At 50.7% G+C, this 13,587-nt stretch overlaps 5 protein-coding genes across 5 annotated transcripts; all 5 read left to right on the top strand.

Moving 5' to 3' along the window:
- Positions 1-544: 544 nt before the first annotated feature.
- TEOVI_000784400 (cyclic nucleotide-binding domain containing protein, putative) lies at positions 545-4,786 on the top strand (the record flags this gene model as incomplete). Its single annotated transcript, XM_067223346.1, has 1 exon — positions 545-4,786. The coding sequence occupies one exon, from the start codon at positions 545-547 to the stop codon at positions 4,784-4,786; it is 4,242 nt and encodes a 1,413-aa protein (XP_067079447.1).
- A 596-nt stretch (positions 4,787-5,382) lies between these two features.
- On the top strand, positions 5,383-7,620 carry TEOVI_000784500 (KU70 protein; the record flags this gene model as incomplete). Its single annotated transcript, XM_067223347.1, has 1 exon — positions 5,383-7,620. One exon carries the CDS (start codon positions 5,383-5,385, stop codon positions 7,618-7,620), a length of 2,238 nt encoding a protein of 745 aa, XP_067079448.1.
- Positions 7,621-8,199: 579 nt separating this feature from the next.
- On the top strand, positions 8,200-9,894 carry TEOVI_000784600 (uncharacterized protein; the record flags this gene model as incomplete). The annotated part of the gene is made up of 1 exon (XM_067223348.1): positions 8,200-9,894. One exon carries the CDS (start codon positions 8,200-8,202, stop codon positions 9,892-9,894), a length of 1,695 nt encoding a protein of 564 aa, XP_067079449.1.
- A 243-nt stretch (positions 9,895-10,137) lies between these two features.
- On the top strand, positions 10,138-11,262 carry TEOVI_000784700 (60S ribosomal protein L4; the record flags this gene model as incomplete). The annotated part of the gene is made up of 1 exon (XM_067223349.1): positions 10,138-11,262. One exon carries the CDS (start codon positions 10,138-10,140, stop codon positions 11,260-11,262), a length of 1,125 nt encoding a protein of 374 aa, XP_067079450.1.
- A 302-nt stretch (positions 11,263-11,564) lies between these two features.
- Positions 11,565-12,608, top strand: TEOVI_000784800 (Ankyrin repeats (many copies)/Ankyrin repeats (3 copies), putative; the record flags this gene model as incomplete). The annotated part of the gene is made up of 1 exon (XM_067223350.1): positions 11,565-12,608. One exon carries the CDS (start codon positions 11,565-11,567, stop codon positions 12,606-12,608), a length of 1,044 nt encoding a protein of 347 aa, XP_067079451.1.
- Positions 12,609-13,587: the final 979 nt, after the last annotated feature.

Below are 13,587 nucleotides of genomic sequence, written 5' to 3' on the forward strand. Positions count from 1 at the left end.
TGTTGTGCGGTTGGACTGTTTGATGTGGGACGTCGTCGCCATAGAGGTTTTCCCTCCGAAACTTTTTTGTCTTGAATGTGTTTCATGTAGTCCACCTGTCTGTTGTTCCCGATCTGCACGAGCACGGTTGTGGGTACGGATTGTGTAGGGTGTGCCAAGGGGAATTGAAAAAAGAAAAGGATAATAAAATTTTATGTGGTGTGTATTTATGCGCTTTGCGTCGCATGCACGCAGACTTAGTGCCAGCATAACCGTTCTTCTGTTTTTGTTTTCCCCCCTGTTTCTGATTTCATACACATTTTTTTTTGTGCGGTACATGCAGTGTGGGTGTCGCGAGTAGAAAACCGAAGACGTGAAGTTACTCCTGCACGGCTGTACACGAAGTGTGTGATAGAAAGATAATTAGGGATACGTGGGTGACGCCTTTTTGTTTAGGTGCCCCAGTAGAAGCACATTAGGCGCTGCACGACGCATTTGGGGTGTTTAGGAGAGCATTTGTTACAGTGACGTCTTTGGAAGTGACAGAACACTCGAGTGCTCATCTATGGGAATACAAGGTGATTTGGCTCTTGCGGTAGAGGGAGCGCGTAATGGTACCGCTTCTTTTGACGACAGCCTTCGGGCAACTACGGATGAGCGTGGCTCATGTAGTATTGAAGCAGATAGGCTGCTATTTGTAAATACAGCGCTCCGTGCTATTCCTGGTCGGACGCTCTGCACCTTCTTCGCCCCTATCATGGGTGTCAAGCGCAATCTCCTCAATCGGAGACGACTCACGGAGCAACACATGTTATCTGACCCAGTGAAAGCGGAGAGGTTGTACAAGGACGCTATTCGTATTCTTACTAAGACTCTTGTAGACGCATCGGCAGAGGTATTTGACTCGGCGGCGCCGATCGACGAGAAGGAGCTGGCTGCCGCCTTGAGGGGAAAATTGGTCCCGCAGTGTTACGAACCAGGAGCAGTTCTCGCGTATCCCGGGGAATTCCCCGAGGTTATGTTTGTGCATGTTGTGTTGAGTGGAAGCGTGCAGGTTGTGCACTATCAGCTGCAGAGCCGGAGAATGGGCTTCTCTGAGGGTAGTAGAAGGCAATATTTTGTGTCTAATGAAGTACTGAGGTTGAGTGGGGCCCTGGGACTTCAACCGGAACTTTTCAAATTGATCAACGCGGCACCGGAGCCGCTCAGTGACGGTGCGAGTGATATGGCTTCTCTTTCCAACGTTTCGACCACTGCTACCCGCACAATGCGGCGCGTCTCGCGTATGATGGGACAACCCACACTCCAAGCAATTCGAACGGAGTTGAACCGGGCCCCATATGTTCTTAGTGCACAGGAAGCACTTGGATTTGAGCCTTTTCGGCTCACCACAGTTACCGCTGAGGCAACGGGTCCGTCTGGAAGGGGGGGCGAGTCGTCCCCGGATTCACGCATAATTCAGACAATGAGGATCCGTGCGAGGGACCTCCACAAAGCTCTTGTCCAGATGGCACTTTCTCATGCGGGAAAGCAGCGAACTGCCACATCACCAACGGCATCGAGTCGGCACACCTCTGCATTGATGGAATGCATTTCTGTGGCTCGAGTGAAATGTATATGCCGTCATTACCCACTTAACGAGATTCTCATGCGTCAGAGCTGGTTGTTGCAGGACACTCCAGCCTACACAATAAGGGCTCTGGTGACGCAGCTAGCCCCTCGTTCGTACTTTCCAGGGGAGGTCATTCTTTGTCCCCACTCAACAAACAGACACCTGAGCTTCTTGCGGCGTGGCATAATGACTATTGAAGAGGTGCCGCCACCGGACCCTTCTAGGCCTAATGCATGCCAATGCGGTTCTCTTTCTGGAGGGAATGTTCTGCAGGAGGTTCCTCAGGGTGCGTCGTTTGGCGAGTTGTCGGTGCTGTTCGGCGAACCTAGACAGTTTGTGCTTCGTGCAAAGACACCGTGTGATGTTTGGTCCCTCTCACGACAGAGTTTTGCGGCAACTATCAGGCGTGATGATGCCCTCCGGGCAAGTCTGCTTTCGAAAGCCGCTGCCCTCCGTATGCGGTGGTTGGGAGAACAGCGGTACACTACGGTACTGGCGGACAAACTACGCGAATGTTGCGAACTCTTCCGCCACGCATCCGATAGTTTTATCCGTCTCATACAAGAGCGAGTGGAGCCTGTTGTGTATCCACCGGGGAGATTGCTAACGTCAACCTCTGCGCGCTGCATGGAGATGCTGATCATTACTCATGGTAAGGTTTCATCAATTGTTGATGGTGTGGCAGAATATGGCCCGGGGAGTGTCATTGGGGAACCAACTATAATCCTGCACCGCTGGCCCCTTGGACTCGTCTCGAAGTCCATGGTGGAAGGATGGAAACTTACCCGACATCAGTTGCGGGATGCACTTGAGCGTGTGGAGGTGCTGCGTCAGCACTCTGGTGAGGTTGCAGGTCACGTCCAACAGCTCATGCAGAGTATATTTGCTCCCCCCGTCCCTCCATGCGGCGTGGATGCCGTTGGGCGGTCGCGGATGCCCTTGGTGGGACCACCTCCTTATGGGAACACATATTTCGAATACGCGGAATGGCTCGCAGAGGGTCAACTGAAGGCTCTTTGCTTTAAGCATCGCGAATACGTAAACTGGAAGGACATTTCTTACTCTACACTGTCTGGACAAGGTAAGAAGAAGCGGGGCAAAGTTTTTAAACTTTCAGAGACGTTTGACGTTCCTACGGTTGGTGATCACCGTAGCTCGCTTCCGGCATTAAGGCCCGTGACTAAACCACATGCACCGAAGCATAAGAGGAAGGAGCAGCCACGCAAAATTCGCTTTGCTTCCGCAGGGAGCACTTTTCCGTTTCACATTAATCCTGTTATTGGAAGGCAGCTTGTTGCACACCCGAATTCTGCAAAGCAACCTGTAGCCGTCCCCTTCGAAGCCGATCCATTCTTGGCGAAGCAGCGAGCCCTGACATCCGCCTTTGTGGAGAAAACTTTTAATGGTCCTCTGCCTCAGCTGCAGCAGATGACAAATCTTCTAGAGAATCGTGACAAGTTGATGAAGGTGGAAGCGAAGCAGCACAAGCTAAATGACTCTAAGCAGGAGCGTATGAATGTAATTGACTTAACTGAGTCAGGTGGACTCGCGCCCGTTCACATCTTTCTGCACGGGAGCAATCCCCGCGTGCACATTACAGTGGAAGAAGCGGTGGCCGTGGGGTACGTACTACAGTTCCCGGACACCAAACGCATTCAATCGTGCGTCTCAAACATCGATTCGGACGTGACGCTTGGATTGCCGCAGCACCGGCAACGCCGGAGAGATATGGCGTTTATTCCAAATGATCGACATCCTCGTTACTGTTTTCTCTTTGCCGCCTCTCAGCTCGGAGAGAGGAGTGCGGAAGAAGTTCTGCTTTACGAGGCCGCTGTACAGGAGGCGGAGAGCAAAGAACGAGCGCAGCATCTCACTGCACTTTTGGTGGCGCAGCTGCCAGAGAAGCACCGACCGTCAGCGGAGCAACATGCTGTAATTCCCGACGCAGAAAATACCGCAACGGGGGAGTGGAGGGGGGTTTCGATGCCTGTCACCTCTCTGAATCCTACCGTACCGGGAAATGCGGTCTCATCGCGCCGAAGGTCTTCCTCGCCTCAAGTGAAAGATGCAACTGGTGAAACATTCCTACAGCATCTCCGCGACAGCCCCGAGCAGGCAATGAGTAAGATGCGCATGAAGTTTCAAGTTTCCGCTAATGCCGTTGAAGAAGTTGATGGAAGCAAAATTATTGCCACTCGGGCGAGCGGTGATGTCACGCCCCTGGCCGTTAGTGGCGCTGAGGGTTCCGACCAAAAGTTTGACCTGCTCGACCGTCTGCGCAGTGCGACAGCGCCAGTAGAGGGCATCAACGAGGGCGGTGCCGGCGAACTCCCTCCGCGAAGACCCAATGCGGATCCTGATGAGAAATCAGATAGTGGAACACACAGTGAAGGTGAACACACTATGGAGAAGTTCTTTAAGAAGGAAGAAACCCCAGTCTTTGTTGACGGTTATGGGGAGCTCAGTACGGTACAAAGCAAATCCACTGTCGAGGTTGCAGCTACTCAACCCACAGTTCCTCCAACCGCGCGCGGGGAACCGAGTGAGAATTGGTTCACGGATTCACCACCAATACCTGGCGCCAGCAACACTACATGCGCATGGATGCCGCAGAACTTCACCATGCCTACTGTTAGTGAGGCAACGGCGACTATGCGTCTGATCCAAAGTGATGTGGACGGCCTCAATGCCGTTGCGCAGGAGCAAAGGCGCGAGCGCTTGCAGCGGCGCAATATTCCCGGTGCTGGTGTCTTCGATCCTACCGCTTCTAATGTGACATCTCTTGAGTCACAGCGGTTGGTGGACGAGTGGGTTGCTGAATATCGTGGGCACTCACGTGACCCTATGTGTCCTGCCCAGATTCCGCCACTACTGCTCGCAGAGGCTGGCACTGATTATCTTGCTGAAGAGTTCCGTCACACTCGGCGCCAACATGTGGTTGCTGTGAAGGAAGCGCAGGGTGTTGAAATATGGCGTGGTGAGGTGGATGCACGTGCGCGTCGGGAAGGGAAGAATCGCCAGGATTCCAATTCCCCCGGCGGCGGCAAAAGTGTTTTGGCAGTTATAGGAGGTACTAAACTTGGGTTTCCCGCGAAGCCGCTACGCAATCCAACAGCAAATATGAGCGCGGAGGAGTACGAGCGGTGGGTCAGTGAGCGCGACGCACTGTTTGCTTCAGCTGATGGTCGCCAATAAACGTGCGGGGAGAGGGGCTTCGAGAACGGGGAAGTGTACGGCTAAATAAATATGTATCATCGGTTGTTTTTTCCCTTTTCTCCTTTTGTTCCCGTGAGTTTGTTTTTATTTTAGTTTTATGTTAGAAGGGTTCACGATCAGTGGGGTTTCCGTGTTTCATTTCTTCTTTTCTCCGCGAAGAGTTAGATTAGAATTATCCCTTTATTTTTTTTTCGACCGCCCCCTTTTTCTTGTTCCTCTGCTACGTGCTTTTCTATTTCATTGTAGGAACGACGTCTGGCGGTAAGCCGAGTATGTATATGTTTCTGTTGGGGAGGCGGGGTTCAACATGAAGCAAAGAGACCCGCACTTCGATGTACTGCCAATAACCGCAACAGCGCACACAACCAAAGCACGTATTCACTGCCCTATTTATTGACTAATGTTTGCTGACTTCCTTCCTTCTATTGTTCGCGGCATGCCTTCGTTTATCATTTTGAACAATCGAAAAGTTATTTTTACCGTTTTTCTTCCCTTCACTTTTTTGTTCGTTCATTCATCCAATCATTTGTATTACTTACTAAGCTTGTGAAGGAGGGGTGCGCCGGGTTGGACCCATGGCGCACTATGATGAGTGGCTCATGTCAGTTGACGGGCTCGATTTCCACGACGAGGATGACAGCTATTTTAATGAAACTTATGCAACGGAGGATGAGCCTTCTCTCCGGACGGGTAGTGTCTCTTCTCTAGACCAGTTCGATGTGGTGCTGTGCCTCGTCGACTTTCAACAACGCATGTTCCAAGGTGTTGTTGCGCATGATTGCAAGAACCCATTTGCCGGTGGAGCAGAACAGGTATACGACGATATCGCCGAGGTGAAAGTGAAAGAAACCCCCACAGTGTTCGAAAAGGCAATCTGCTGCGTTCAGCAACTGTACAAGGACAAGGGGATATCTGACAGCAACGATATGGTTGCGTTGGTGCTGTACAATACAAGGGAATGCACACATCCTGATTACCCTGGTGTATACGTCTTTCATACTTTTTGCTCAGCGGAAATACAATCTGTACTGGATTTGGAGGAACTTGTAGCTGCGGGGAGGGTACCGTCAGCGGGATATGAAAATATTGTGACGAAGATTGGCCATTCAACTGAAGCCAAGTCTCATCTCGGGGATGCGCTGCGGGCAGCCCGGCATTTGTTTTCCCAGCTGCCTTCCGAGGTCAAACATCGTCGAATTTTTCTCTTCACAAACGACGTGAACCCACATCGCGGTGACGAGGAGCTTTTGCAGAAATGTGCTATCCAAATCGAGAGCTTGTCCTCTGGGGGAGTGGGCTTGGTGTGCTATGATATGAGCCCCACTGCCCTTCCGTCACCGGCGGCTTCAACGCAATCGGGAGAAGCGGCTGCAATGAGTGAGCGTTGGGCAACACAGTTCGGCGGTGTGGACGAGTTTTGGAGTGCTCTTACGGGTGCGGTACCGAAGGCAACAAACAGTTCACGGGTTGGCACTATTGATATTGTTCACCTGAATAGCGACGATAGCGTTATGCTCGGAGCGCTCTCAACGGCAGTCCGCTGGCGCACACACCCACGGGGAGCCTCTCAAACGACAACACTAACTATTGGTGTAGGCGCAAAGGGCTCGGCACTACCAAGACTGACAGTGGGTATGTATTTCCCGATGACAAATGCGCAGCGCCGATTATCGAAGTGGTTGGATGGACGCGCAGGTGAAATGGTAATGCTTCGGCAGCGTGCGGTGGGAGTGGGGGCCCCTATTTTGCTGCCTTGCCACGCGGGGAAGAGTGGTGCGCCACCTGCACATATCAGTACGGGGCAGTTGGGCAAGTCACGTCCAAGCACGGGACCGGGGACGTGCCCAAACGTTCCTCTAAGTTGTAAAAAGCATATCGCCGAGGTCGTTGGGGCGGGATTAACTCTCGGCTTTTCCATCATATGCTTCAAAAACGCTGATGACGTTCTGCACCCTCAGTACGTCCTGGGGAAGTCGTGCGTCCTCCACCCAGATCCGCAAGACGGTAGCGATGGCTCGCTTCGACTTTTCATTCGGTTGGCTCGAGCGCTGAAGGAGCAGCGGAAGGTTGCGATGGCGCAGCACATTACGCGCTACGCCACTCCTCCTCGTCTTGTCGCACTTGTGCCGCCCGGGCTCAACGGTGATCATATGGACACGGCTAGTTTCCCTGTGATGCACGGTCTTGGTTTGTACGTCGTGCCTCTCTCGTATGCTGACGACGTTCGTACCACCCCTCGATCCCCTCTCTTCGGCGATGCAACGAAACCTATGGAACGTGATATTGCTCTTGCACAGCGACTGCTGGCCACGCTGCCGTCTAAGTACAATGTGAACGTAGTTCCCAACCCTGCTTTGGAGCTACGCTATAAAGCTATTGAGAGTATTGTGCAACAGACACAGCAGCAGAGTGGGTTGTCAAAGGAAATTCCAGGGGTAGCTCCGTTCTCGCAACTGTCAAAGGCAGTTGATCGGACGTGGGGTGATCGTGGGGCTATGGCAAAATACGGCTCTGTGTTTGATGAGTTTAAGGCGGTATTGCTCCCTTCGTACAACCGAGACGAAACGTGTGGTCCTAAGACGAAAGCGGCGCGGAATGTGAAGGCGCGAGCAGAGTTGGCTGACGAGGACATCAAAGGTGTTGAAAGAATAATATCTGCCGTCGAGTCGGCGTTTCGGTTCCAGTCTATGGGGATGCTGACTGAACCGCAGTTGAAGGAGTATTTGCGCGTGATGGAGGGCGGTGCCTTTGGAGTCCGGAGAAATCCGGATATCATTCAAGCTGTGATATCTCAATTGCAAGGCGACATTTAGGTGTGGTGGGGCTTCACCTTTTTTCTCGTTTGCCTATATTTTCGCTTTGGTTTCCTCCTCGGTTGCGCTCTTCCGCCGTCGCTCGGCGGGGAAGGGGGCGTATATAACCATTGCGAGTGCGCGTTGGCAACGGGGTTGGAGGTCTCTTTATGACACTGTGCGGGGATTCTTCGCTGAGGAAGATACCAAAGAGATAAGAAGGAAAACAAAACAAATACGAGTTAAACATTGTACTAACAATGTGCAGTTCTGATGTTGCATGTGTCCATTCCATGGACTCACTACGACATTACCCCTTCTTCCTTTCTCCCTTTTTACCAGAATATTTAAGGGATTATTATTAAGGTTTGTGCTGTTTGGCTCGGTTGAGGGTGCGGTGTCAGTGCGACGTTTGCCGCCACCTCTTGTTTTATGTGCAGGAGCGCCAGCGAAAGGAGAGTGGTAGTTGGTGTCAAGTGACGGCACAAAGGAAATAAAGTAGAGAATCCCACTGCAAGGGGGTTGTTGCGGATATACATAAAAATAACTAAGGTAGCATTTATTTTCCACGGCAAGGTTTCTGTTACATTAGGTAAAGCAATGACACAACCTGCCCACCTTCCACCTCGCCCGAGTCACACGTTTAGCATGCGTACAGTTGAGAAGTTACACCAGCGTTTTCTTGGGAGAAGCGGTACAACTGCACCAGCGCAAAATATGTCGAACATTGTTGAGGCCATGCGCCAAAACCTTTTGCGCATTGAAGGTGTTCTTAGTTATCGCTTGGATCACCCCAGCACGGCACTGACCGACACGAGCGAGCACCACCCTCCAATGTCGGCATTTGAGCGCATTCGCGTTGGTCATATTCTAGCAGATATTGTGCTCGACCTTTTCACTATCTCAACTTCCAGCAGCAACGCGACGTATGACGCCTTGGTTGGGAATAAAGGTGCTTTCGCCGGCTCGATGAGTCAAAGCTGCGGGGTTACTTCACTTCCCTGCGGTGGCCTGCCCCTGATGCAACGGACACGGCCAGGAGTTTGGACGCCGGAGGGTTTGGATGGGGTTGAGGGACGTTTGACGCCTCCTGAGGGTGTGAACGCAAGTCTGATTCCCCTACATACGAAGGCAGAAGTGGGTCATCAGTCGTCTTATCAACCCTTTGTGGATGGGTTGAAGAAAGGGGGAGGAGATGAGGTGCTCACAACGCTTTTGCAGACCCAACAAAACCATCAGCAGAAACGTGGGCTACAGGATGGTGTGGAGAGCGATGGCTGTAGTACTGTCTTTTCTCATTCTGGTCAGAGGTCGACCATGAACACCCCACAGCACCATCAACGCGCCATAAAGGACACGTCTGCTGGTCATGAGGGTCCACCGGCTGGTTATCACCGGCACAGCGCACACGTGCCCGTCTCCGGGACAGAGAACCAAATGAACCTTAATCCTTCAAGAAGGATGCGACCGCATGAGTCTCCTCTATGTGTGGCAGGGTGCCAAGGAGCTTTAACTCACAATGAATCACCGATATCACCTACTTCAATGCGCTTCAAGTCAGTACAGTCACTCCATTCCGGTGGGGACAGCACGACGGGGCAATCACAGCACGCTGCCAATCCTAAGAAATACTATGAAATTGATTTCCAGAGATTAAATGACTTCCAGCGCTGCCTCCGTGTTATTCAGCGACTATCATTAACTGATGACGCATTTGAGAAATTCGGCTTACGGTACGCTATCCCTGGGATACGGGAACTGCACCCCGACGAGGTTCACTCAGCGAAGATTCGTATGGACCGGCATAATGATTGCTTGATTGATTCGTTTAATCCTTCGGAGTCCCAAGAATCTGCTCAGAAAAGTGATACGCCACAGGAACAATTTCTAGCTCACAAGAGATTGCAAGCGCACGTATCCCCTTGTCTTTCCAAAGATGGTAATAACGTGATTCTACACACTGTGGCTGATGTTCCGGTTACAGAACACGATACGCCCTTTGACATTCAACAATCCCCTTCCAAGTCACCACTTGCAACACAGAGATCGGAAAAACAGCTGTGCAACAACCCTACTAGAGAACCCCCAACGCCCTCAGCCCCATGTGACAAACAATGTCTGCCATTATTTCATGGGGGGAGAGATATCATTGTACAAAAAAAGGATATGAATATTTTCATCGCAATGGTGGATGCAACATTGAGGCAGGTAGATCAAGATATTGTTGGACGACTTCATATTGCTAGTGCGGACTTTGGATCGAGCAGTGGTGAAGATGAGGTGGCGTACATGTGATGGGGGTACCACTTGAGTTCCAACATGACGGCCGGTGCATGTAACCGCATTGTCACCGACTACAATTCGTGGTGTATGGAGGCTTCATTCACCGTAGTGAGTTTTGTTATTTGTCTGACTTTTTAACTCTCCTGTTTGTTTTGTTTGTTTGTTTGTTCACATCCAGTACGTGTTTACAATTTCCCTCCTATTTTTCGCTGAACAACTACTGTAGGTCTTTCCTCTCGCTTTACAAGGCATTCGATGACTGCGCGCCCATCTGTGAGTGTGTACTCTGCGTCGGAGGATAAAGTGGTTGGCACCTGTTCGCTACCCGCTGTGTTCACTGCGCCCATCCGTCATGATGTTGTGCAGTTTGTGCACACGAACATGGCAAAGAACTCCCGCCAACCTTATGCGGTGAACCGTCTTTCCGGCATGAAGCACTCCGCGGAGTCTTGGGGTACTGGCCGCGCTGTCGCCCGTATTCCCCGTATTCACGGTGGTGGTACGAGTATGTCGGGTGCTGGTGCATTCGGTAACATGTGCCGGGGTGGTCGTATGTTCGCACCCACAAAGATCTTCCGCCGCTGGCACCGTAAGATTAATCTGCACCAGAAACGTTTCGCTGTGGTGTCCGCCCTCGCCGCCTCGTCACTGCCAGCACTTGTAATGTCACGAGGACACAAGATCGAGAATGTCGCTGAGGTGCCGCTCGTGGTGGAAGATGGTGTACGAGCCTATGAAAAGACTAAAGAGGCAATGACATTCCTTAAGACTGTTGGTGCCATCGACGACGTGAACCGTGTGAATGACTCCCGTCAGATACGTGCTGGCCGTGGTAAGATGCGTAACCGTCGCTACGTTGCGCGACGGGGCCCGATGCTGGTGATGCCAGACAACAAGGGCACACGTGCCTTCCGCAACATCTTTGGGCTCGACCTTGCGAATGTAAACTCACTGAACCTTCTGCACCTTGCACCTGGTGGTCACGTCGGGCGCTTCATCATCTGGACGAAGAGTGCATTCGAGAAGCTGGACAAAATCTTCGGTACCTTCACAGAACCCTCCACCGTTAAGTCGGGCTTCATGTTGCCCGCACCGATGTTGACGAGTACTGATGTGACGCGCATCATGCAGTCCGAAGAGGTGCGTCGCGTTCTGAAACCCAAGAAACTGCAACCCAAGAGGCCAAGCCGCTATAGGCAGCCGACGAACGGTATTCGCAACCGTCGCCTGCGCCTGCGTTTGAACCCGTTCCAGAAGAAGGAGAAGGCAATGGCTAAGGGCATGCAGAACAAGAAGAACCGTGAGGCTCGCCACGCCGCCAAGGTCGTTCGGTTGGCGAAAGCGAGGAAAAATGTCGCGAAAGCACTCAAGAAGAAGTAAGCGTTAAGAGAGGAGAAAACCAATAATGCCCATTATGTGGTGAAGGAATAATTTTATTTTACTTTATTTTTCTTTTCATAAATCATTGTGAACCCTGGGTAGTGACTACCCTGGGCTCACCATTGCATCCCGTTTTTTTTGTACGTATATTCGTTGCTCTTTTTCTCTCTGTCTTCATCTATTCTGTTATGATGTTACTATTCTTTTCCTTTGACATTATTTCTTTTGTATTTTGTTTCCTGGTTCCTGTATTTTTATTCTAGGTTTGTTGGAAAGGTATTATCTGGTATTTGCAATAAAAAATGAGCGACTTCCCCAAACTGATGCGCTTGAGAGTGGATGATGAGAACATGGAGAAGATTCATTCCGTAGCGCGTAAAGGCCAAACAGATGAAGTGAAACGGTTTGTAGAACAAGGCATTGATCCTTCCATCCAAAATAAGTTTGGTTGCACTGCCTTACATCTTGCGTGTAAGTTTGGTCAAGTTGAGACTGCGAAGTATTTATCAACCTTATGTGATTCTCATATATCATGGCACGGCCAGAAGCCACTTCACCTCGCGGTGCTTTCCAAAAAGGAGGATCTTGTGGAAGCCCTCGTTGCAGGGGCACGGGATCGCGGTCGTAATGTGGAGGCCATGTTAAACGAACATGATGAATTTCAGGTAACGGAAATCGGGGAACATGATATCCACTCGGATGGGCAAACGGCGTTACACTGGTGTGTGGCCCTCGGAAGTGAGTATTTGCCCATGTTAAAGTTATTACTGAAGCTGGGTGCCTCACCGACCGCCAAAAGCAAGGAAAGTATGACGAGCCTAATGTATGCGATCATCACTAAGAATGAGGAGGCAATGGAATGTATGTTAGATGGGGCTAAAAGTGGACAACTCCGACTGGATTACCAAGACAAAGATGGGAGGACGCATTTGCATCACGCCATCTTGAGCAACCGTGAGGACTATGCCATGCGCTTTATTGAGTTGGGCCACGGTTTAGATCAGGAAGATGATAACCACGAGCCACCGCTGTTTCATGCACTCCGCGCTGCGATGCCTAAACTGCTGGCGTATCTGTTGGAGAACGTGGACACGTTTTCCGTTCAGCAAGCTCCCTTTCATAACGGCTCCACTGTCATGCCCGAGCGCATTCAATGGTTGCCTTTTGCAACTAATGAGCAGGAGCAGAATGAGTGCATAGCGTTGTTTCAAAAGCGTCTATCTGAAGTCTGCGCACCACAAGAAGCTGTTGTGAAGAAAAAGAAGGCCAATATCAAGAAGATGCACTTGGCGCCGTCTGCGCCTGTGCGCAAGCGCAGTGTCGGACGCCCTAAAGCCTCCAAATAGTAATATGACCTTACGGTGAGCTCCGCGAGGGGAGAGAGAATGTATCAAATTTGGTTGTCTAAAAGCACCACACTGCTAGCAACTGAACTGGGGGAAAAAGTGGTGCGGACTAAGGGCATATAACGTTAGATTAATGTTCTGGCGGCTACGCGAAATCTGTTTTGCTAGAGGGCTTCGTGGATACAGGATTGTATTAGGTGTAGTCGATACCACTCTATAATATTATTATATCCTTTTTTTCTTCTCGTACCCCATGTCTTTCCACTTCGTTGCCAGCGCTTCTCATTGGTTACGTTACTCCCAGGTCCAAAAGTTCACTTGTTTTTCCTTTTCAGTGACGCTCCGTGGAGGAGGGTGAAAGGGGAATATGGCCTTATTATGTGGGACGTGTGGGGAGACGTGGGGTGTGGTAGACAAAAGAAATACGTGCCAGAGAGGTGGATTTGGCTCCTCCGGATTTCTGTTTTTCCCTCTTTTGTTTCTCTAACAGCTTGTTGGTGGACTCGCAGGTGGACGGGCCTATCCGAGACCGTAGCATCAGATTTTTTTTTGTATATAGTGCTCCCTTATTATCAGCCCAATTCCGGTTCAGATCCTGTTGCCCGGTTGTGGTGCTGTTGGGATCGTTTTCGTTTGAATGACGTCAAATCCCTTTGACGGTCGAACCGATAAATTATTTTTCCATTTTTTTTTTTGCGTTTCTTTATAGCTGACCCGCTCTTAGGGAATTAGAGCCGCTTTTTTGAGGCCAGCCATATCTCTTTCACTTAGCGGCTGCAGGGACGGGGTATTTGTTGCTATCTCACTTATAATCTTCCTGCACTGGTACAAACCGTGTATTTGGGTCTACATATCCAAACACACACATACACACACACACATATATATATATATATATATACATATACGTTTACATTTAACGATTGTTTGGTCGTTTGCACGCGGAACTCTTCTTCGTTCGGTGGCTGTTCTTCGGCGA

This window comes from Trypanosoma equiperdum (genome assembly GCF_001457755.1).
Source record: "Trypanosoma equiperdum strain OVI genome assembly, contig: ctg_1844, whole genome shotgun sequence".
In the NCBI taxonomy this organism is placed as follows: Eukaryota; Euglenozoa; class Kinetoplastea; order Trypanosomatida; family Trypanosomatidae; genus Trypanosoma; species Trypanosoma equiperdum.